This window comes from Protopterus annectens, chromosome 9.part0 (genome assembly GCF_019279795.1).
Source record: "Protopterus annectens isolate FY-2018-M chromosome 9.part0, PAN1.0, whole genome shotgun sequence".
Lineage (NCBI taxonomy): Eukaryota > Metazoa > Chordata > Ceratodontiformes > Protopteridae > Protopterus > Protopterus annectens.
In genome coordinates this window covers 1,142,946,809-1,142,970,627 of record NC_056743.1, presented here as the reverse complement: position 1 = coordinate 1,142,970,627, position 23,819 = coordinate 1,142,946,809, and the positions used below count along the sequence as shown (strand labels likewise).

Sequence of the window (23,819 nt, the reverse complement as noted above, 5' to 3'; positions counted from 1 at the left end):
AAGTCAGACTCCTGCCTGTTTATTTATACCTGTAACAACTATGCAGGTAAAAGACCAACAACTTGCAGTGAAGAATTCAGTAATGCTAAAATTAGATTTGCTTAGCAGTCACTGTTAAAACTCTCCAAAGTATTTATCAGTTCACTTACTCTCTATACACTCTCTCAACTCTACTATTAGTTTAAGCATAGTTGAAGCTTGAGATAATGCACTGGAATTCCCATTACTCCAAACATCTTTTAAATCAGCTTCGAGAGAAAAATTGCACAGGACACCAAAGACAATCATAAGGCTTTTTTCAGTTATGTTAGGAACCTGGGATGCAACTCCCAGACTTGTTCTGAGTTGATTCTAAACGACAAAAAATACACTGAACCTACAGACATCGCCAATATCCTGGCAGACAGGTTCAGTGCAAACTTCTCCACCCCCTCCCCCCCAAAAGAGCAAGTATCTATCCTGGCAGAGGGCTGCCTCCCAAACATCTCTAATGCTCAGGTGAAGGCTGCCCTCTCCAAAGCAAAACACACTGATTCCATGGGACCAGATGGCATCCCAGGTTGCGTCCTACATGAACTCCAAGAGGAACTAATCCCTCAAATAAAACAGCTATACAATCTCAGCCTCACTACAGGATATGTGCCCACAGAATGGCGTACAGCAACAGTGGTCCCACTCCACAAAGGTGGAGCCTCTACGGACCCTGGAAACTATCGCCCCATAAGCCTGACTAGCTTAGTCAGCAAGGCTATGGAGAGGATCATCATGGAGCTCATAAACAAAGACATTGGGGACCTACAGACAATAGTTCCTACCCAGTTCGGCTTTGTCAAGGGCAGATCCTGCCTTTTGAACTTGGTTGACTTCTTCGAAACAATCACCAAAGCAATAGATGAAGGGAAGGTAGTCCACACAGCCTATCTGGACCTTGCAAAGGCATTTGACACAATACCCCACTCGGGCATCATAAATAAGCTATCCAGCTTAAATATAAACCCCTATGTCACAAGATGGGTCGCAAACTGGCTCAAAGACAGAACCCACAGAGTGAGAGTTGCTGGAGCCATGTCAGACTTGAAACCGGTCACAAGTGGCATCCCACAGGGTTCTATCCTGGGACCACTCTTGTTCGGTATATACTTTTCCGAGGTACAGGCAAACGTGGGAGGACTAAGGCTCACCAAGTTCGCAGACGACTGCAAACTGGGCACCATAATTGACTCTCCAGCTGACACAAACATCCTTCAAAAAGGTCTCTCAGAGACAGATAACTGGTGGCAGCACCATGGTTTAAAGCTAAATGCCAAAAAATGTATAGTCATACCCTTTGGCAAAAACAATGTGCCCACAAATTACCACATAGGTGGAAACCCATTAAGTACAGAGAAAGTTATTAGGGACCTGGGGACCCAAGTTGATAGCAATCTCTCCTTTGAAAACCACGTTGCCAAAGTGGTTAGAAAGACCTTCTATGTAGCCCACCTCATCACGAAGGGTTTCACATCTAGATCAAGAGAGGTAATCGTGCCTCTTTATTCATCCCTCATCAGGCCCATCACAGAATACAATGCCCCTTTTGGGATGTACCTTACTCGACACCTGCAGCAATTAGAAAGACCCCAAAAGTATCTCACCAAGAGGATCAAGGGTCTCAAACAGATGCCATATGCTGCTCGGTTAAAAAAAACTCCAGCTCTACTCAGTTGCATACCGCCTACTTCGAGGCGATCTATGCCTGACATACAAAGCTATGTCAAATCCAGAATTAATGGACATGCTCCACCTCAGTAAATCTAAATCCCTTAGAGCCACACGTTTGAGGGACTTGAACCTCAGCACAGAAATAAATAGAACTTGCTGGAGGGACAGGTTCATAACCCAGAGGCTCCCTTCGCTCTGGAATAGAATTCCAGTTCATGTGAGGCAGAGCACCTCACTGAATCTCTTCAAGAAGAATCTCGATAGGTGGATGGGGGATCGTAGGTTTGTCCCAGGGATTACTCCCGTGTCACTATTAGACAGAGGCACAGTAAACTAAACCTTAAAAAGGGCACAGTATACTCAAATCAAGGGGTGGCGTAAGCCATACAGAATCGGGCTAGGCTTATAATTGCCCCAGGGCAGATAGCCTAGTATGAACCTATGAACCTATGACTAGTATACAGTGATCTTTCATATAAAACAACTACAGCTGATATACCCTGTTCCTAGAATACTGCTTTAAGCTCACAGTAACAGTTGCCTTCACAACTTCTGAAAATGTTAAGTACTACTGAACACAAATTAAACAAATTTCTCTTAATGCACAATTAAATTTACTTCATAGTCTGCCCATACATATATAAAATAGCATAGCATATTTTTAAATGTTGTTGTGCTAAAATTAACTACAGTACAGTTTTTAACTTATTTGTTTACTTGAACAGACACCTTTGGACAAAATAACATATTTCAAATTTTTTTTATACTTGACTATGCCCATGGAAGATTCCTGAATTCTTGACCCTCATTTTCTCCTCAGCTCAGATCCGGTGCATATATTTTATCTGCTTTAAGCAGCATGCATTGTGAGTATCTAATCGTTTATTTAAATTAAAAATAAAGCAATATTTTTCTACATATCACTCAAACATTTAAAGTAACTTCTGTAAAGCATTTGCATTTCTGGATGATTATCTGCAGATTTCTGAAACACATTGCACTTCTTTTCTGTTATGAATAATTGCATTATAACAGTTAACATGTAGTTCATCTCCAAATAAAAATAGCTGCAGCTCTTGAAAGTTTGAATGACTGGTGTATGGATTGTTTATAAATCATGGGTCTACTTTATTCCTGTGAAAGTCGAATCGCTCAAATACAATTCGCGCAACACATAACGAGCGAAATGCGAGTACGTCAAATGCACTAAACTGCAAAAGTGGAAATATCGAATTCACATAGTTGGCCCGTCTGCGGAATAGCTCCGTAAGGTAAGTGTGTGACAGTTACGGACCTTAGGGTTAGGGTGCGGGTTAAGGTAAGTGCATAGATAGGTAATGTATGTAAGGTTTAGTGTAGGGTTTTGTTAAGTGTATGTGTGTGGAATATTTAGTTTGTTTGGGTACAGCTCAGTAGGGTAAGTGTGCGGTAGTTACGGACCTTAGGGTTAGGGAGGGGTTAAGGATAGTGCATAGATAGTTGTGTATGTAGAGTTTAGTGTAGGGTTAGAAGTAGGGGTTTGGTGTTTTAGTTTAGGGTTAGAAGTAGTGTTTTGGTTAGTGTGTGCATGAGTTTTTTACTGTGTTTCGGTAGGTAGTATGTTGCGGGTGGTGGGGTTGGCCAACTATGAGAAACTGAGATTTTGAATTTCGCGGTTTAGTGCGTTCGACGTATTTGTGTTTCACTTGTTATGGTTTGCGCGAGTTGTATTCGAGCAATTCGGCTTTCGCGGGAATAAAGTAGACCCATAAATCATACATGGTCATTTTTCTATAAATGCAACATCTTTCTTTGCAACATGACAGGAGCCTTGTGCAACAACTTTTTGAATGCAGTCTGCAGAGGTTAATTTCCATTCATAGGTTCATAGGTAGGTACTAGGCTATCGGCCCTGGGGCCTATATAAGCCTAGCCAAGAAGGTTCCCTGGCTTTCGCCACCCAAGAAAATTATTTTCCTGTGCCCCTGTCAATGAGTGCCGCAGAAGTGATCCCCAGAGTGTATTTTCTATTTCCCATCCAGTCATCAAGAATTTTCTTAAAGAGGGCCAAGGAGGAGCTTTGCTTGACATGAATGGGTAGTTTGTTCCAGAGTATGGGAAGTCTCTGGGACAGGAATCTATTCCTCCAGCATGTCCTGATTGTTGTGGTGACAAGGTTTAGGTCTCTTGAGTGTGTGGTTCAGAGAGATTGGGATTTCTTCAAGAGTAGCATGTCCAGCAGCTCTGGGTTTGACATAGCTTTGTATGTTAGGCAGAGATTGCCTCTGAGTAGGCGATATGTGATGGAGTAGCGTTGGAGCTTTTAGAGACGGTCTGCATATGGCATCTGTTTGAGGCTGGTAATCCTCTTAGTGAGGTATTTCTGTGGCCTTTCCAATTTTTGTAGGTGTCTTGTGAAATACATGCCAAATGGAGCATTGTATTCTATAATTGGTCTCATGAGGGATGAGTAGAGAGGAACAATGACCTCTTTTTTTCTAGAGGAGAACCCTTTTGTGATGAGGTGTGCCATGTGGAAGGATTTCCTGACTACTGTGGTGATGTGGTTATCAAGGGAGAGACTAGTGTCCACTTGTGTCCCGAAGTCTCTTATTACACTTTCAGTGTGTAGTGAGCTGCCACCTATGTGGTAGTTCATGGGTACCGAGTTTTTCCCAAAGGGGATGACAATACACTTCTTGGCACTGAGCTTGAGGACATGACTTTGACACCAAACATCTGTCTCTGTGAGGCCCTTTTGTAGAATGTCTACATCATTAGGTGATTCTATTATGGCTTTCCATTTGCAGTCATCTGCAAACTTTGATAGCCAAAGACCTTCTGTGTTGGCCTGCACTTCAGAGAAGTAGATGCCGAACAGGAGAGGACCCAGGACTGAACCCTGTGGTACTGCACTCATCACTGGTCTGAAGTCGGACTTAGAGTCAGCTACTTTTACTGTGTGGGTTCTGTCAGTGAGCCAGTTGACCACCCATCTTGTGACATAGGGATTTATGCCCAGTTTAGTGAGTTTATAATTCCAGAGTGGGGGATGGTATCAAAAGCCTTGGCAAGGTCAAGATAGGCTGTGTGCACTACCTTGCCCTCATCTACAGCTTTAGTGACTGCTTCAGAGAAGTCAGTCAGGTTTAGTAAACATGATCTACCCTTTACAAACCCAAACTGAGTGGGGTCTAGGGTTTGGAAGTTATCTATATCTTTGTTTATAAGCTCCAAGATGATACTTTCCATGACCTTGAAGGCCAGGCTCATCAGGCTAATGGGGAAGTACTTTCCAGGGTCCGTGGTGGCACCCTCTTTATGGAGTGGGATAACCATCACTGTGCGCCATTCAGTAGGCACATAGCCTGAGGTTAGGCTATGATTGAACATGGTAGTTACGTGGGGTGCCAGTTCATTCTGTAGTTCATGCAGTACGCAGCCTGGGATGTTGTCTGGTCCCATGGATGCTGTGTTCTTGGCTTTGGAGAGTGTGGTCTTTACTTGTTTATCTGTGATTACAGGGGCTTTGCATTCTTCTGGTATTAAGATGGGCCCTTTGGAGGGTAAGAGGGGGTAAAGTTAGCACTGAACCTATCTGCCTGTAACATAATTTGATTAAACTTTCTACAACTATATATTAAGTTTAGAAACATTTTTTTCTGCCTGAGCATACCTTTTCTGACAGTAAATAAAGGTTCTTCAACTAACGGAAATATATTCAGCAAAATCACTGCAATATTTCTGTACTAGCATATCTACTTTACTGTTGGAAATGTTGTCATCAACTGAAAAACTTAAAACTCCTTCCATTATCTGCTGCAGTACAAATTCACATCTTGTTCCAATAATTACTATAATGTCACACTTATTTCTGATATTTTTCTTCAAATTAATTGAAAGTGGTATTCAACAGAAACATTTTCTGGAAATGAGTTTCAAAATAAAATGTAGTCAGCCAGCTATCATGCTCTACTTAAAACAAACCTCATCCTTGCAACCAGGACCCATGAACAAGTGCCAACAGCATTACTGTCAGGCATTAGTGAAGCACTGTTTTTTTTTTAATTTGTATTTTTGTCAGAATGAAATGGTAATTTACTCACAGAAATGACTTCATGCACACAAGTATGTGAACACTTTCTTGGGGGAAGGGGGACACTCTAACTTATTTGAAAAAAAAAAGTTTAGATGTTTGACAGTGGTCAGCAAGCCACACATCACCATGGCACCTTTAAGATATGCTCTGAAAGGTCAATAAGAACAGGTCAAAGACCAGAAGAGTCATTCATTTGACATGTCAACACTGTGTGGTTGGCCAAAAGGCAGTCAGCATAATGGATGTCACAAAAGTATCATAAAGTCAAATGTATGCAAATTTTAAAGTAAATTGGAGAAAACAGGCAGCTCTGTTGGCTTAGGGGGAAAGCACTGACTATGAAGTTTGATTAGTAATTTGGAGACTTTCTACATCTAGCATTGGGAAGGAAGGAATGATGAGGTGCCACCAACTGGGTCTCTGATCATAACCATAACCAACTTGTTATGTGATTCAAGTATGGATGCCAAGAAACTTACCTTGGGAGTGAAGCTTGATATTTGATAATCTCCATATCCAGGTTGACAACACATAACAGGGGTTATGATCTGAGAGACCCAACCTTCATTCTTTGCAATGAATGAAGCTTTATCTGCTACATGTATCAACAGTTAAAGAGAAAGAAAAAAAGTATAGGAGTCCAAACTCTTTTAAAGCCAGTAAAACTTTTTTAGCACTGTGAAATAGACAACAGACAGAAACATAGTGTCCGTCTAAAGAACAAATTACTTTAAAACCTGTTTGAAACTGTGACACTGTACTACTTTACATTTTGTTTATAAATGGTTCAGAGTGAAGAATCGAAGAGATTTTAAAGCTGTTTACCTTCTGCCATCATGTTTTACTAGACAATACTATGCAGCACAGTGGCACAGCAGGTAGTAGTGTCACCTCACAGCAAGATGTTCATCAGATCAATTCTTGGCAAGGGTACCTTCTGTGAGGAGTCATCACATCCTACCTGTGTTCGCATGTTATTTCTGCAGATGCTTTGGTTTCCTCTCACATCCAAAGAATCCACATTCCAAAGAAATGCAAAATGTGGACTGAACAATTTAAATTCACAGTAGATGTACATGTGAATGTGTGGTAAGGAAGAGCATCCTCAGCAGGGTTAGCCACCTGGTGATGGGAGCACTGGCTCTAGTTATTGTCCCTGTTGAAGTGACACACCAACCCCACATGCAAAAATGGGAAAAAGGAGTTGATGGACTGATGGACTATCAGTTATCAATCCCCAATGTGAGACCCAAACAGCACTTAGGGATATTTAACAAAAGTAGTTAAGGACCTTTCTGATATCAGAAAAGTGCTAAACAAGCTTGTCCCCTCCCCCCCCCATTTTGGAGTGTTTTCTCAGTGCTCCATGTATTACATAACAGTAATGGATTACTTGTTTTTACTACTTCATTTTAATCCTGTGCGGTGTAATGCCTCGTTCATCTCTTGCAAGCATGCAGCAATGGTTCCATTGAACGGAATTTTCATTATCCATTCTAACGCTGTTTGTACTGGTATTATATTATTCAGAGCTCCAAACAGGCTGCCCAAATTGAATACATTTCTAATTTTGTTAAATGTCATGTTCTCATCTAATAAAATAAACTGCTATTAAACATAACTACTTTTGATTTCAGCATGGAAGTGTAATAACAAAAGCATGACATTAAAATACACTTTTGGCATCTACACACATTTGTTTAAACTCTTTGATGATATCACATTGTAGAATTACACGGTTAATCTGTTTCTCTGCTATGTTTTGTTCCTTCATGGATTACCATCCAGTTTCTTTAACATTCATTGCAGTCTTGGTATCCTCAAAAACAATGCCGGATAATTATTTTTGAAGTTTAGAGTGATATCCCTCATTTGTTCTAGGAATGAATATTTTGAACTTTGTTCTAGGAATGAATATTTTGAACTTTAAATGGTAGAACAGATATACAGATGTCAAACACAGTATGAGATATAAGGGGAGGATCATGAGCAACACCAGCTTCACCAAATGTTTTTTTTTTCTCCATGTTTACAGCCAACTTTGAAGTGTTTGAAGTCTATTATGTTTTTCTTCTGTCTCCTTGAAGTCTGCATTGCCATTTCACTGTCTGCGTTTGGTTGTAAAGCCACTTGTTGCACAAAAAGCAGTTCTCCACAGGTAATTTTTTTCCCTTGTAGGAAGTATTTTTATTTATTTATTTTTATATATCCAGTTCATTAATTTGTGCTTCGTTGTTATTGCCTCTATTTATTACTGTAATCATTATCTCTGCCTTTGGGTACTTACTTGCCATGTCTTTTGCCTCCTCCAACAGTTTGATATCCACAGCTGGGAATTATAAAACTAAGTGTGTGTTCTCATATCTTTGACTTTATACCAGTGTAGAAATGTCTGTAAAAAGATGACCTGAGAAATAAATATTTAAGTTAAGTTGCTTGTCGTCAATTATGAAAAGGTGTTTTGGAAGTGGCGGTCTCAAAGTCTATCACACTTTGCAAACATCCTACATAAAAATCTATCAGGATGTCTAACTATAATGCAGAGATTTTAGCTTTCACTAAGCCAGAAATGAGTCAGGTATTCTTATTACTACACTATGTTGTTTGGCTAATGGGGTAGAGAAATATTAAGACCACTTAAAAATGGATTCCTGGTGTTTGCTTCTGACTCTTCATGTCTTAGTATACTGGGCATCAGGACAAAGAATGGACCAATAGTAATCAAAATGGTGGAACTGAGATAAAAAATATTATAAAAGATGTGCACAGACACTGTGTAAAAGGTTTCATCAATTTTTCTAAGTGAAGAGAGTACTAAATCTGGTATTTCCTCTTGTATTCTTCTTTATTTCAAAATTTGTGACCTTCATGGTCTGCATTAACTAAAGACTCAGTTGTCTAATACTGAGGATCACACACAGTGCATCTGTGACTAAGGTCATCCATTCTTCGAATGTAGGTCAGCAGTTATTCTCAGAAACTCTGGTGCTCAGGGCTGTGAGTGACCTATGATGATAAAACTGAAACAAACAGTCTCCATGGTGTCCCTCGAAGTCTCACAAACCTAGTCTGTGAATATACTGGGTCAAAAAACAAATAATGAAGAAACTTCTCTGTGTGGAAGATCTGAGATTCCCTAGAGTTCAGGCATCTAATAAAAACCATACCGTGAATATCCTACCTAATAACAGGTGGTAGAAATACTTTCTTTAAAAACTTTCCAAAGAATAAATCCACTAATTAAAGTAGAAAGGCACAAGCTAGTCCAAGTCGAATCTCATTTATTAAAAACACATAAACAAGTGATCGAAACTAGGGTTACCACCTGTCCCACTTTGGGAGGGACAGTCCCTGTTTGGGCAGTTGTGTCCTGACAAAAAATTGTAAAAATAGCAAATGTCCTAAGATTTTAGGACAAAATAATTTACTATATTTTATGTAATAGTTGCATAAAACAGTTATTCTGTATCTGAAATACCTAAATGTTATAAGAAACAGAATAAGCATCTAAAATGCTACAAGAATAAGCTTTTATTTAGGCAAAAAAGTTAAGTTCTTTCCTTTGTACTGGCCGTGGGTATGTGTCGGCCTGTAAAATCTGATGTTTGTGTCAAAAATGTCCCACTTTGGCCATTTGAAAAGGTAGCAACCCTAATCGAAACAGAAGATGAAAAACAGAATTACATGTAGAAATTCACCATTCCATTTATATACCTGTTTAAAAACATGTTTAAAAGCATAGAAGTGGTTTGCTGGGGTAGCTGTGTTGTAAAAGACAATTAGCAAGATTACTTGCTAAATACCCCTTCTCCCATACAACAGTGTAATATTCGACACAGTGCTGCCCTACTTCAAGCTCTATGATTCCAGGATATGTTAAACTAAACTAAACGTTAAGCTAAAAATTACATGTTAATAATTGCTAAAACTTCCTGAAAGCAATTCGTTGTAGTATCAAAAAAGAAATGAGTGAATTTCTACACTTTTTTCAACTGCTATCTGGATCACTTGTTTGTGTGCTGACTTGGACTACCTTGTGCTTTCCTACTTTCATTAGTAGATTTATATTTTGGAAAGTTTTTAAAGAAAGTATTTCTACCACCTGTTATTAGGTGGGATAGTCACAGTATGATTTTTATTAGGTGCCTGAACTCCAGGGAATCTTAGATCTTCCACACTGTGAAGTTTCCCCATTATTTGACCTATGATGATGCGTTATGATATCATACTCTCCTAGGAAGACAATCCTAAACCCACCAATGCTTTACAATATCAGTCTCGGTCTAGGAGTGCAGTCCTGCGCACAGCAATAATTTATGATGTCATACCCACTCTAGAAAAGTGCTCTTACACCCAGCAGCACTTTGTAAGATCATAACAACTCCTGGAAAATATTCCTGAAGCCACCATTTTTCTTCTGCCATGTGCACAATTCAGATCTTGATCCAGATGTTCAACATAAAAAGCTTCTCGCTTTCATTGTGTAAAGCAACTAACCCTTCTAAGAGTTTATCCAGCTAACAGTTTATACGTATCTCGCTCAAACAGCGCTGCCTTTGTTTACTGTCAGATGCTTGTAAGTATTAAGCACTGCCATAAGTGTCAGTGGTTCACCCAAACCACCAATATAGGAAGCATCTGGTCTGCCTTGATACCTTCTCTTCCCCACAAAATAGCATCTTTTGAAGAAACCTTGAGGTACAAAAAGTTTGTGACTGACATTCTTCAAAAATGTTGACATAAGTGTCTGGAGACAAAGTAGAGGGGGCCTTGACAGTCCTGCAGCAGAGTCCCACTTGAAAAATACTGTGCATGCAGCCAGACAAAATCTATATTCTGTTCCTATAACTTTCAAGAAAATGGATGCCCGCACAAAAGCCTCTGAATGAATCTAATACTGATTATGTATCCTAGACTGGACTTCAACATCATTTCTTCTGTCCAGAAAAAAACTTAGAAATGACACATGGACACCTTGATTCATGACAAGGAGCATAAAATGTAAGACAATAGTGGGCAATACAGTCCTCCCATTATTGCAGAAACTTCAATCACCAAACTATTTATTTCACAGGTCCACTTTCAAGTATGAAATAGTTGATTGGGTGTGATAAAACGTTTTCAGCCATTAATGAATCTAGTCTCAATGAAGAGTTACTCAGGAGCCCATATATATATATATATATATATATATATATATATATATATATATATATATATATAGATATAGATATGGGTTACCTTAATTTGACTGAAAGCTCATTTGACTGAGACCAAATGACTGAAACTTCATTTGACTGACACTTCATTTGACTGACAATTCATTTGATTGACAATTAGTACTGGCAGTGTCTAGTGCACTGTAAGGCAAGTAAAAGGAATATGTCCTTTTTCCCACTGTAGTACGACCCTGGAGGTAGTATATATAGTTGGGGGGGTGGGAGCACAGCACCCCACACTGGGGGGTGTGGGGAATGTAGCCCTCCACTTAGTTTTATGATATATTCTCTGCTTTTGGTTTTATATTGTTTAGTAAAACCAAAGTAAGTGGCGACTATGCCCCCACACACCCCCTACATGTGTATACATGTATTTATTTATTTATACATATATATATATATATATATATATATATATATATATATATATATATATATGGATCCCTATCAGATGATAGAAACCTCATATGAAAGAAATTCATTTGACTGAGACCACAAGACTGAAAATGCAAAATACTGAAAAATCACTTGACTGAAACCCATAATACTGAAATCTTACAGTGCTAAATTTGGACGGTGTAAAACACTGGGGAGTGTCATAGCGCACACCTATTCTGGTTATATATTGTCCACTTTACAATTCAGTATGTTGAAATTTAGCATTGTAAGATTTCAGTATTATGGGTTTCAGTCAAGTGACTTTTCAGTATTTTGCATTTTCAGTCTTGTGGTCTCAGTCAAATGAGTTTCAGTCATATGAGGTTTCTATCATCTGATAGGGATCCATATATGTATATATATGTATATATGTATATATATATATATATATGTGTATATATATATATATATATATATATATATATATATATGTATGTATATATGTATATATATATATATATATATATATATATATGTATGTATAAATATATATATATATATATATATATATATATATATATATATATATATATAGATATATATATATGAATATATATATATGTATATATATATATATATATATATATATATATATATATATGTATATATGCTCCATGTAGTCCATAGTCCATCTTGTTTGCTGTGTTTTGAAATGAGGGAGTTTATTCAGCCAGACTTGAAAGCGCCTCATGCATGGGGGATTTCCTGAAAAGGACACAAGCACTAGGCACTCTCCATTGTCAATGATGTTTAGGAATCACCAACTCTTTCTGTTCCTTTTTCTTCAAGGCTGAGCCAGTCCTACCTCCATGAAGTAGAAGTCCTTTGCAGAGTAAAAGTCTTGACTACTGTCCAAGACTACCTGAAGAACTGCAATTTTCTGAGTTTGGCTGGCAAATTCATAATTCATACTTCATGTTATACTTGTGTTCAGCACAGGAAACAAAACAGTCGCTCCAGGAAACAATAGACTAGTTTAATGCACAAACACAGGTTAAGCACTTTCATCAAAGCAGATCCACAAGACTTCCTCAGAAGAGCTTCCTGAGGAAGTCTTGTGGATCTGCTTTGACAAAAGCACTTATGTTTGTGCATTAATTTGGTCTATTTTTCCTGGAGATACTTGTGTTCAGGCCAGAGGCCACATTAGAATACAGACTCCACATTTGCAGAATACACTGAATGGCCAACCCAGGAATCTAGTGACATCTTAAAAGTATTCTTTGAATTTGAGTTCTGTATACAAATTGGAAGTTTACTCCATAAATGAACACTGGTATAAAAAGTGAATATGAAACATCTTACACTTCTACAAGAACCAAGATAGCACCAAAGATTGCATCTCATAACAGATTTTCAAAATGCTTTAACTCCAAACTCAGAAAGATTCTTACCTTAGCTTAAAATCTGAGCTTTGGCCAGTTAAGACCTACATGCAATCAACTGGACGTATAAGTAAATTTAAGTAAATCTTTATCTGCACTTTTTTCAAATTATACAGCATTTAAATTGATTTATTTGTGTTGCATTGAATACTATCTAGCTGTAAGTCATACCTCTCAACCTGGAAACATCAAAAATCTGGACAAGGCCCATGAAAAATAGGTACAAATCTGTACGCTGATCATCATAAAATTTGCATACATAATTATGTAACCACGCCCACTCAAACGGAATTGTGGGATACCTAATTTTAAACGCAAACTAAAGAACAGACAACCAAAATATGGCACCAGAGCCCCCCTGCAGCCATACCAATGTCCCATTATCTGGCTATTTCTCCCTGGGTACTAAAATCTAATTGCTATGTACCTGTTTAATGCAGTTGTACTTGTTATTTTTAAGTATTTCTCAAAAAATACAGAAACTAAGTAGGTCAAGTCATAGTTTCCTGGACTGCTAATATTGTTTCATTATGTCACTCTTCTTCCCATGTGTCATGCTTGATTTATCATAGGCATGCTTATTGCTCTGTGCAATCACTATGCACAATTTTTAAATACTAATTAGATTTGATTATACCCTTTGTACTACCTAAAAAGTGCAAAGAGTATTCAGAAAAAAATATATAATTTAGCTGCTAAAAATAGCATATTAAAGTATACTGTTTTGTGATTCTATTGGATATAGCCAGATATGTACTCTTTTATAAAGGATTTGTAGTCAACATACAATTGCTACGTCAATGAAGAAACTTAAGTGATATTGACTACTAAGCTGTAAATCTACAAGGTTTCTACCTACTACATTACTAAAAAGTTAGAGAAAAATTGGAAGTTTACTCCATAAATGAACACTGGTATAAAAAGTGAACATGAAACATCTTACACTTCTACAAGAACCAAGATAGCATCAAAGATTGCATCTCATAATAGATTTTCAAAATGCTTTAAACTCCAAACTCTGAAAGATTCTTAACTTAGCTTAAACTCTGAGCTTTGGCCAGCTAAGACCTACATGCAATCAACTGGACATATAAGTGAATTTAAGTAAATCTTTATCTGCACTTTTTTCAAATAATACAGCATTTAACTAGATTTATTTGTGTTCCATTAAAACTATCTAGCTGGAAGTTGTGGCTCTGTTTTTTCACTTAATGCTTGTTAGAATTCCTGAATAGCCAGTGATAAGTGGGGGTAGTTCACTTCATTGCTTTTCATTTTCTGCCTTACATAAGTGGTACATTTTGGATTATTTTCTGCTTAAACTCTGAGCTTTGGCCAGTTAAGACCTACATGCATTCAACTGGACGTATAAGTGAATTTAAGTAAATCTTTATCTGCACTTTTTACTAATAATACACCATTTAAATTGATTTATTTGTGTTGCAATCAATACTATCTAGCTGGAAGTTGTGGCTCTGTTTTTTCACTTAATGCTTGTTAGAATTCCTGTATAGCCAGTGATAAGTGGGGGTAGTTCACTTCATTGTTATTCGGTTTCTGCCTTATATAAGTTGTACATTTTGAATTGTTTTCTGCATAAACTCTGATGCAATCAACTGGACATATAAGTAAATTTAAGTAAATCTTTATCTGCACTTATTTCCAATAATAGAGCATTTAAATGTATTTATTTGTGTTGCATTGAATACTGTCTAGCTGGAAGTTGTGGCTCTGTTTTTTCAATTAGTTCCCCACCCACCCTCCCTGCTTTTGTTTTGGTGTTAATCTTGGTGGCTTTAAAACTGACCGTTCCTTTTGTAAATTTGCATTTGGATACTCCTCCTTGGCCCATCTCATTTGCTCACTCAAAAAAAAAATTGCACTTTTTTCATCTGCTTTTACTGTATTTATGTTTCTTCCTTCTATATTACTTTATTTTGATTTTGCGTCATCTTAAAAGTACTCAAGTTGCATTTATTACTGCTTGGTGTAACAATCATTCTAAACCTTTTGGTTTGAGCACTTCGGCTTCAGACCAGTTGTTTTACATTAAAAAAGGTTTGTGGTCTGCACTGTTGTGGCAGGACAGGTAGCTTACATCCTTCTAATTTGGCAACTGCTGATTGAAGGCTCAGTGTCCATTATTCTAAAAGTGTATTAGTTCTGGTTTAAGCACTTGGGCTTCAGGCCAGTTATTTTACATTAAGAAGGTTCGTGGTCTGCACTCTTGTGGGAGGAGAGGCTGGACTCTGCCCTTCTGAGCTGGGAATTTCTGGTTAAAGGCTTATAGTGCCTGCATATTTGAACTGTTTCTTACTGAAATTGGTGCACCTTGTTTGCTGTAACATAGACTCGATCCAGGCAATGCTGAATCTAGCTTTGTTTGTATAACTTGAGCACTAATCCATGCCTTATTTTTTGGAGAAGGTTTCTCTGCACCCCAGTGGCAGGAGTGTGCAGTTAGAACTTGTCTGATTGAAGACTACAGTAACAGGGCTCAGTTTTGAGATTTTTTTACTGGTTAATTGGGTAATTTGTTTAAAAGCCTTTTCTGATTGCTTGTAGTCATGTAAAGCTGTTTTAAGTGTATTGTTTACTGTTTGTAGTTGTTTAAAGCTGGCTTAAGTGTATTTTGTACTGTTGTTGCCTTATCTTTTAAAAAAAAAATGTCCTTGTTTCCCACCTTTCTAGGCTAGTATAGTCCAGTTTTCAGGCTAGTGCTGAATTCAGGTCTGTGTTACAATTTTCTGAGTTGCCCATACCTTACATGTATAGAGGGAGGTTTCTCTGTTCACCTGTGAGAGAGGGAGCTTTGGGCAGCCATCTGTCCCTGGAGGAGTGGTTCCAGCCCAGACGTTAGTAGTTTATAGGCCATTTTCTATCTCTTTCATTTCCCTGCTGTAAAAACTGCATTTGCATGGTTTTGCTCGTCCGGGCAGCGCCGGTTAGCTAGGGCTAAATTTACCCTGGCTCCAACAAGTCTCCTCTTCAATTTTTCCCTTGAAAGTAGTCTAACTCTCAACCTAAGCACTTAAAAAGCATCCTACAGTCCAGCACTTGCTCAGACCTAATAGCAAGCACTAGTATACCCCGACACTTGTTTACCCAGCAGGGCAAGGCTCATTGTTCACCACTCACCAACCAAGAGACTAAGCAGCTCACCCTACTATTCAAGCATGACCAAATGGCAATTTCAGGTATACTCTCCAGCCCAGCTGGTGAACCTGGGTATCCTGAGGCAATGTACACAGACAACCCTCTCCTCCTACCACAAAACATTAACATATGTGAGAGATGCAATTATATAGCTAAATTGGAGGCTAAGTTCTCTCCACCCTAGACTGGAACAGGTAGTCATGAGGAGAAGGTTAACACTTGCACTACAACTCCAGCCTCACATAGACATACTAAACCAGCACTGGCAATAAATATACATAAATACACAAAATCATATTCGGATGCTCTAAATAAAAACCTGCAAAAGCATCACAGACCTACAAAGCAGACACTCAAAAAATCTGCGCCTCCCTTCACAAACCAGACAACACATAAAACACAAAATCAGTGTGCCGCACAATCACAGCCCTTATGGCAAAATAACATACTTAACACACCAGTAATAGGCGACTCTATAGTCAGACACACTGACGTCCCACTCACAAGGCTGGACAAAGAGAAGGTTACTGTTAGCTGCCTAGCGGGAGCCAGAATCCACCACATAACACAAACACTCAGGTCACTCCAGAACAAGTACAAATATGACTCTGTCATTGTTCATGTTGGTGTGAATGACCTGAGATGTACCTCCCTGGACTACATGAAAAGAGGAATGGAAGAGCTCTCTGATCATGTAGCCCAGGCGGGTATGACCCTGACCCTGAGTAGCATCCTGCCCTCACCAAGAATGATACCACAATATTAAAAAATGATCAATTTCAACAATTGGCTAAGCTTCTGGTGTCATTCAAAGGGGATCCAGTGTCTGTCAGCCTGGGACGACATGCTCGACAAGCCTCGTTCTTTGCAAGAGATGGCTTGCACCTGTCACCCCTAGGCTTTTGAATACTGCCCAAGGCTTTTGTGGCCCCCATAGTGCCTTTTTTTAGGCAAGGCTCAAAAGTCAAACCCACCTCTGTAAACAGCACAAATAAAAAAATGAGGGTTATGCTACTCAGTGCCAGGAGTTTAAATCTCAAAATCCACGTGCTCGAAGCACTCCTCAGTATGGAGAACGTAGACATCTGTGCAGTAACTGAAACCTAGTTCAAGGCTCCACAGTGCACCCCAGCACTACCGGGCTACAACTCATACCACACATTTCAGCAACAGAACATGGACCGAAACACAAAAGGAGGGGGTGTATCCATATTCATCAAGGATACCTACACCTCCAGGTTAGTGACACAGCATGATACCGCAGAGATCATCCATGTGCAACTAACATCAGGCAAATCTGCAATGCAAATTGTGGCCTGCTACAGATCACCCTCCATGACCCAGAACCACCACTCTGCCTTTCTGGAGACAATAGGAAAGCATAAAGGTCCTACCAAACACCCTGATATTGGGAGATTTCAATTACCCTACCATTAACTGGGAAAACTACTCAAGTACAAACTCTCAGGTCCAGTGCTTCCTGGAATTTATCAACTCAAATGGCCTGGATCAGCTGGTAAACTCCCCTACCAGAGGTGAAAACATATTGGACCTGGTCATCACCAACATGGGCGACAGGTGGTCCACACCGGAAATCATCCCGTCACTGGTTAGATCAGACCATAAACTAATCACTCTGGATGTCCACACCACACCACCACCTCCAACCAAGGAAATCACAGTGAAAAACTTTTCTATAGCAAACTTCACCTTACCAAAGACAGAGGTGGTAAGTTTCACAGCCCCCACGCTAAAAGATAACAGTGTCCAAGATGCAGCAACCTTTACAAATGCACTCTATGAGCACCTACAAGGATGCATGGATTGTGCCATCCCTAGCAAAACCAAGACTCACTCCCATAAGAGAAGGAAACCAGTCTGGTGGACCCCTGCCATAAACGGGCTATACAATAGAAGGAGGAAACTAGTTCATAAAAAAAGCAAATCCCAAGAAGAAAAGACATCCCTGATCAGTATCAGTAAGAAACTAAGGTCCCTCATAAAATCCTCCAAGGCTAACTTTGAAAGAAAAATAGCCAAGGATTCGATAGATAACCACAAAGCCTTCTTTAGCTATGTCAAGAATCTAAGTGGCAACTCACAGATATGCTCTGAGCTAGTGCAAAATAGCACAAAATATACTGAACCCACTGATATTGCCAACATCCTGGCAGATAAATTCAGTGCAAACGTCACCCCCCCACCCCCAAAAGGGCCCACAACAATACCGGAAAAGTGTAGTGTCCTGGAAATCACAGATGCACAGGTGAAAACAGCCCTTTCAAAAGCAAAAATCACAGCATTAGTGGGGCCAGATGGTGTCCCAGGCTGCATCTTGCACGAACTACAGAATGAACTAACCCCCCACCTAAATACACTGTTCAATCTCAGCCTCTCCACAGGCTATGTGCCCATATAATGGCGCACAGCAATGGTTATTCCGCTCCACAAAGGAGGGGCCACAACTGACCCTGGTAACTATCGCCCCATAAGCCTGACTTGCTTGGTCTACAAGGCTGTGGAGCGCATCATCATGGAACTCATTAACAAAGACATTGGGAACCTCCAAACACTTGACCTGACCCAGTTCGGCTTTGTTAAGGGCAGATCATGCCTACTAAACCTGGTTGGCTTCTTTGAGACAGTCACCAAGGCCATAGATGAGGGGAAGGTAGTTCACACAGCTTACCTTGATCTCACCAAGGCTTTTGACACCATTCCCCACTCGGGAATTATAGAAAAACTCAACAGCCTGAACATAAACCCCTACGTCATGAGATGGGTTGCCAACTGGCTTACAGACAGAACTCACACGGTAAGAATAGCGGGCTCCAGGTCCGACTCTAAACCAGTCACAAGTGGTGTCCCACAAGGCTCGGTCCTGGGACCCCTACTGTTTGGCATATACTTCTCAGAAGTACAGGCAAACACAGAAGGACTATGGCTAACCAAGTTTGCCGATGACTGCAAACAGGGAGTCATAATTGACTCTCTGGCTGACAAGGCCTGAAAAGGGCCTTACTGAGATGGACACCTGGTGTCAAAGTCATGGTCTCAAGCTAAATGCCAAAAAATGCATAGTCATCCCATTTGGGAAAAACAGAACACCCATGAATTACCATATAGGTGGCAGCCCCCTTAATACAGAAGAGGTAATAAGAGATCTGGGAACCCAGGTAGATAGTAATCCCTCCTTTGACAATCATATTGCCAAAGTAGTTAGGAAATCCTTCTATGTAACCCATCTAATTACTAAAGGGTTCACATCTAGAAATAAAGAGGTTATAGAGCCCCTCTACTCGTCACTCATCAGACCCATCATAGAGTACAATGTCCCATTTGGGATGTACCTCACAAGACACTTCCAACAGCTGGGAAGACCACAAAAGAACATCACCAAGAGGATTACTGGCCTCAAACATATGTCCTATGCAACCCGACTGGAAAAACTTCAGCTATATTGCTTACTCAGAGGTGATCTCTGGCTGACTTACAAAGCCATGTCCAGCTCAGAATTGATGGACATGCTCCACCTAAAGAAATCCAAGTCACTGCGAGCCACTCGCTCTAGTGAGCTAAACCTTGCCACAACAATAAATAGAACATGCTGGAGGGATAGATTCCTGTCACAGAGACTCCCCATGCTTTGGAAAAAATTCCTAACTACATTAGGCAGAGCCCCTCACTAACACTCTTCAAGAGAAACCTTGACAAGTGGATGGGTAACAGAAAATACACCCCTCGGATCACTTCATTGGCTCTTCTTGACAGAGGCTCAGTTAATTAATCAATGGGGCAGCGAAAGCTGACACACTCTGGCTAGGCTTATAAATGCCCTTGGGCAGATAGCCTAGTACCTACCTATGAACCTATGAACTCCTTGTTGTGTATAGCTTTGAAAGCTAATCATAATCTGCCTCATTTAAAACTGTAGAGAACAGAAAATAAATCCAGGTGTTGACATCTGTCATAATAGTTAAGATCTTGAACATCATGTAAGCATCTAATAATTTTTTTGATTCCCTTTAAATCACTCCCTCAAATGGATGCCTGGAATTTTGCACTGTAACTTCCATGGACTGTGTGATGACCCCTCTCCGGCCACTAATCAAGGAGCCTGAATCCTCACCACTGACACTGGAGAGGGACTTTCACTTTGAATACAAATGGATACACACTGTATTTCCAGATTCAGTTTGCTGCACCAAGTACAATTTCCCTTAAGAGTACCCAGGGAAAATATTTCCCTTAAGAGTACCCAGGGTCTCCAATTCTTTATATCTGTCTCCATCTAGGACCCCAATAAGGCTCCCCCTAGCACAGCTACATGGTTAAGTCCTCAGCTGAGTGTCAAAGCCAAGTCCTCCAGCACCTTCTCTGTGAGACCAGTGCTATGTGTCCCTGCTCAAAGTACCTCACACAAACACACACACACTGTGAGATCTGATTTTTCACACACACACACCCCTGGGAAAGGCTGGCACAGATGTATCTGCTGTGCCCCCATTTGCCCAGAGTGTAAGGTAGTTATCACTGCGACTAGACCCTCTACAATCAGCTACTCTAAGGCCCTTAACAAAGAATATCTAGTTATACTGTGTAATATTAATACTAATACAAATGGTAGTATTTGACCAAGACAGCTAGGCCTTCTGGTGTGGCCCACACAGTGTCACCAAATAAATATAAGCACTCTCAAATGTTAAATACTTTTGAAAAAGACCAGCCACAATAAAAAGTTTTAAATATATTTAATAATAAATAATAAAAGAACATGAGCATACTGAATATATATTTAAGGTAAGCCACAAAGCTCAAATCACAGGAAGTATTGAAAATAACATTGATGGACAGACTCGGACAAATAATGAAAACCAATATCTAAACTAAGCTTCACTATATTTTCCTGACTGAATCTCAGAGAATTACTTTTCCCTACTTACTTAAAAGAGCAAGGCAGATGATGTGGTGAATGGTCCTTCTTGTCAGGCCCAAGATAGAATACTCAATACTGAGAAATGTCTCTTTGTAATATCTAAAGTTTACAAGATGGCTGGCAGAATGACCTCATCTGGTCACCTAACTTCTTACACTATTCTCATTTGAAGCTTGAGACAGGACGTTAGCATAGATATGATAAGATGCATATCTGAAGTCTTGCTAATGTTTATGGCAGTGTCTGGAGCATCCCGTCATTTTACTTAGACAATGAACAAAGGCTTCTTCCAGAGATGCTTCCTCCAGTCCTAGTCAGAGTTGTGAGACAAGCACTTCCATGTCCCAGTGGGTGGTCCAGTTAACAGTATTTTTCTTAAAGTAAAAAGTAAGCTAGCTGTTTAACCCCTTCTCTTCCAGTGTCCTTTACTAACATATATACATAAAGTCTCCCATGTATATTCCTTCTCTATCCAGCAGGACCCACTGTTGATACATTTTTTAACACTAGTAACTTTACAAACATATTTTGATTTTCAAATGCCATATATTTCTCATACATGTGTAAAATAAACATCTGTACAAATCAGTTTGATATTCAAATGCCATACATTTCTGATACATTTGAAACATAAGCATTTGTGCAAATCAGTTTAATATTCAAAGGACATATAATTTTTACATAACTTCAGCTGTGTATGCTGGGACTAGCTCATATCATCACATCTCTCCCTCTTCAAAGAATCAAGCTAGTTCTTCAAGTGAAGCTTGAAAAATGTGGCTTGAGAGACATCAGCCTATGTAGAAATATGTTACTTCATTCCCTGTCTTGAGATTCCATCTGCCTTGGCATTGCTGAGTCCACTATAGTGCTGCACTGTCATATCATATGACTGCAATTGTAGACTCCACTATAGTAACTTGGGATTTGCTGGCTCACTGTAGCCATAGATCCCCCTCAGACTCTTCCTGCCTCCATCTGCAAATACTTAGCACAAGGGCCTCCCTGTCATGATAAGGTTTTATCATGTTAACATGGTACAGTCTGTGTTCCTCCCTCCTGCCTATTAACATCATTGGACCTCCCTTACCATTTCAAAGCTTCTTTCCCAAGCTGCCTGCAGCTTATCACATCTGACACGAATGAGTGGCATAACCTGCTGTCCCACAGCACACTCTCTGGCTTGAGCATTTCTGTCATACCAGACATTTTTCTTCTGTTGGGCTCCTGCCAGGTTCTTTTGGGCTAAGCCCATGAGCTCCCTAATCTTTGTCCTGAGGTTTAGGACATATTCAACAACCATCTCCTTGTGGGAGTCACACTCATCCTCCCAGTGATCACAAATCAAATCTAAAAGTCCTTCACCCTATGCCCATACAACAACTCAAAAGTGAAAAATCAATGGATTCCTGGGGTACCTCTCTGTAAGCAAACAACAGATGGGCAAATATTTGTCTGACTCTCTCTTAAACTGGTATCATGATCATTAGCACAGAGTTTAACCTCTCCACAAGACCATTAGTCTGGGGATGGTCAGGGGTGGTTTTTAGGTGCTTCACCCCACAGTGTTTCCACAGACAAGCCAGCACAATATCCATAGCTACCCTCTGAAATGGCTCCTCAATCACAGGCAAAGGCACCAAAGGAGCTTAGAAATTGTCTCCTGCCTTGCCTACTTTTTGGCTCTGTTCACAGGTCTTGTAGTACCCTGTTATATCCCTGGCAATCCCAGTCCACTAAAGGTCCTGCATAATATGTCTCTTGGTATGCTTTATGACTATATGACCTGCAAAAGGAATGTCATGGGCTGTATAAGTGCCAAATAGTCCTCTCTGGGCACTTCCAACTGCTGCATTACCTCACCTTCTAGCCCTCCCTCAGGGGTCCACTCGCTATATAGTAACGCTTTCTTCCAGTATACAGACTCCCCTTTTCCTTGAGAATCAGGCTCCTCCCTAGCTACCTCCCTCAATCCTTGTAATGTAGGGTCTGAGAGCTGAGCCTGTTTCAACTCTATCTTTGTGACCTTTCCCAGCTCTCCTTCCACAAGAAATCTGGTATTTTCTGACAGCCATGCTTCACTGTCAGCCTGGGTACTACCACTCAGCTCTGCCCTTGCACTCACCCTGTCCAAGGGATCATCAGTACCTGCCAGCAGCTGTGGCTCATCTTCAGGTTCACTGCTACAAGGCAGCACCCTCCCTAAATTACCCATGTCATCAGTCCTGGCTTCAGGGCTGTGGTCTCTCCGGGTCTCCCACAGGCTACTAGACCTACATGCCTGTCTCTAAGCCTGTGTGTCACTACATACACAAGGTAATGCATTATCAAAATCATTCCCTATCAAAACATCTGCAATGATATCCTCAAACAAACCTACTTTTTTGCTTTCTTTTTCACCTTCCCAGTCAAGGTGAACCCTGATCAAGGGCATTTGGAATGGGATCCCTAATAAAACTCTGACTGGAGTGGACTGCCTAAGCAAGTACTGCTCCTTTTTAACTACTGCAGGCTTCAGAATGGTTATATCAGAGGCTGTGTCTCTCTTGGCAGTGGCCTGTTTTCCATCCACCAAGATAGGATACAAACATTGGTGGTAGTTTAATATCCCTGTTGCCTCCAGACAACTTACCACTGGCATTCTTTTATTCCCAGTTGCTGGCTCCCCCACCTTTTGTTCTCTACCTTGCCTCCATGGACATCTGTTTGCTACATGATCCCACTGGTTAACATTTAATACATCTGAACCTCGTCCCTGGCCATGTACCTGAACTAATGGCTTTCCCTGTTACTGGTGACATCTGTTGAGGTAGTTTAGATTGTCCCCATGGGTTACCTTATATTTATTTGCAGAGCTGGGTATCCTCTTCCTATGCAGTGATGCCCTGCTTACTAAGTAGAGCTCA

The 23,819-nt window shown here is 40.0% G+C and overlaps 1 protein-coding gene across 1 annotated transcript in view; it reads left to right on the top strand.

Annotated features, from left to right (window-relative positions):
* LOC122811876 (membrane-spanning 4-domains subfamily A member 12-like) overlaps positions 1-23,819 on the top strand; it is a 376,785-nt gene that overhangs the window by 322,009 nt on the left and 30,957 nt on the right. The window contains exon 6 of the mRNA XM_044084011.1: positions 7,815-7,937. Coding sequence (XP_043939946.1) covers positions 7,815-7,937 — 123 coding nt within the window. The remainder of the gene's footprint in view (positions 1-7,814; positions 7,938-23,819) is intronic.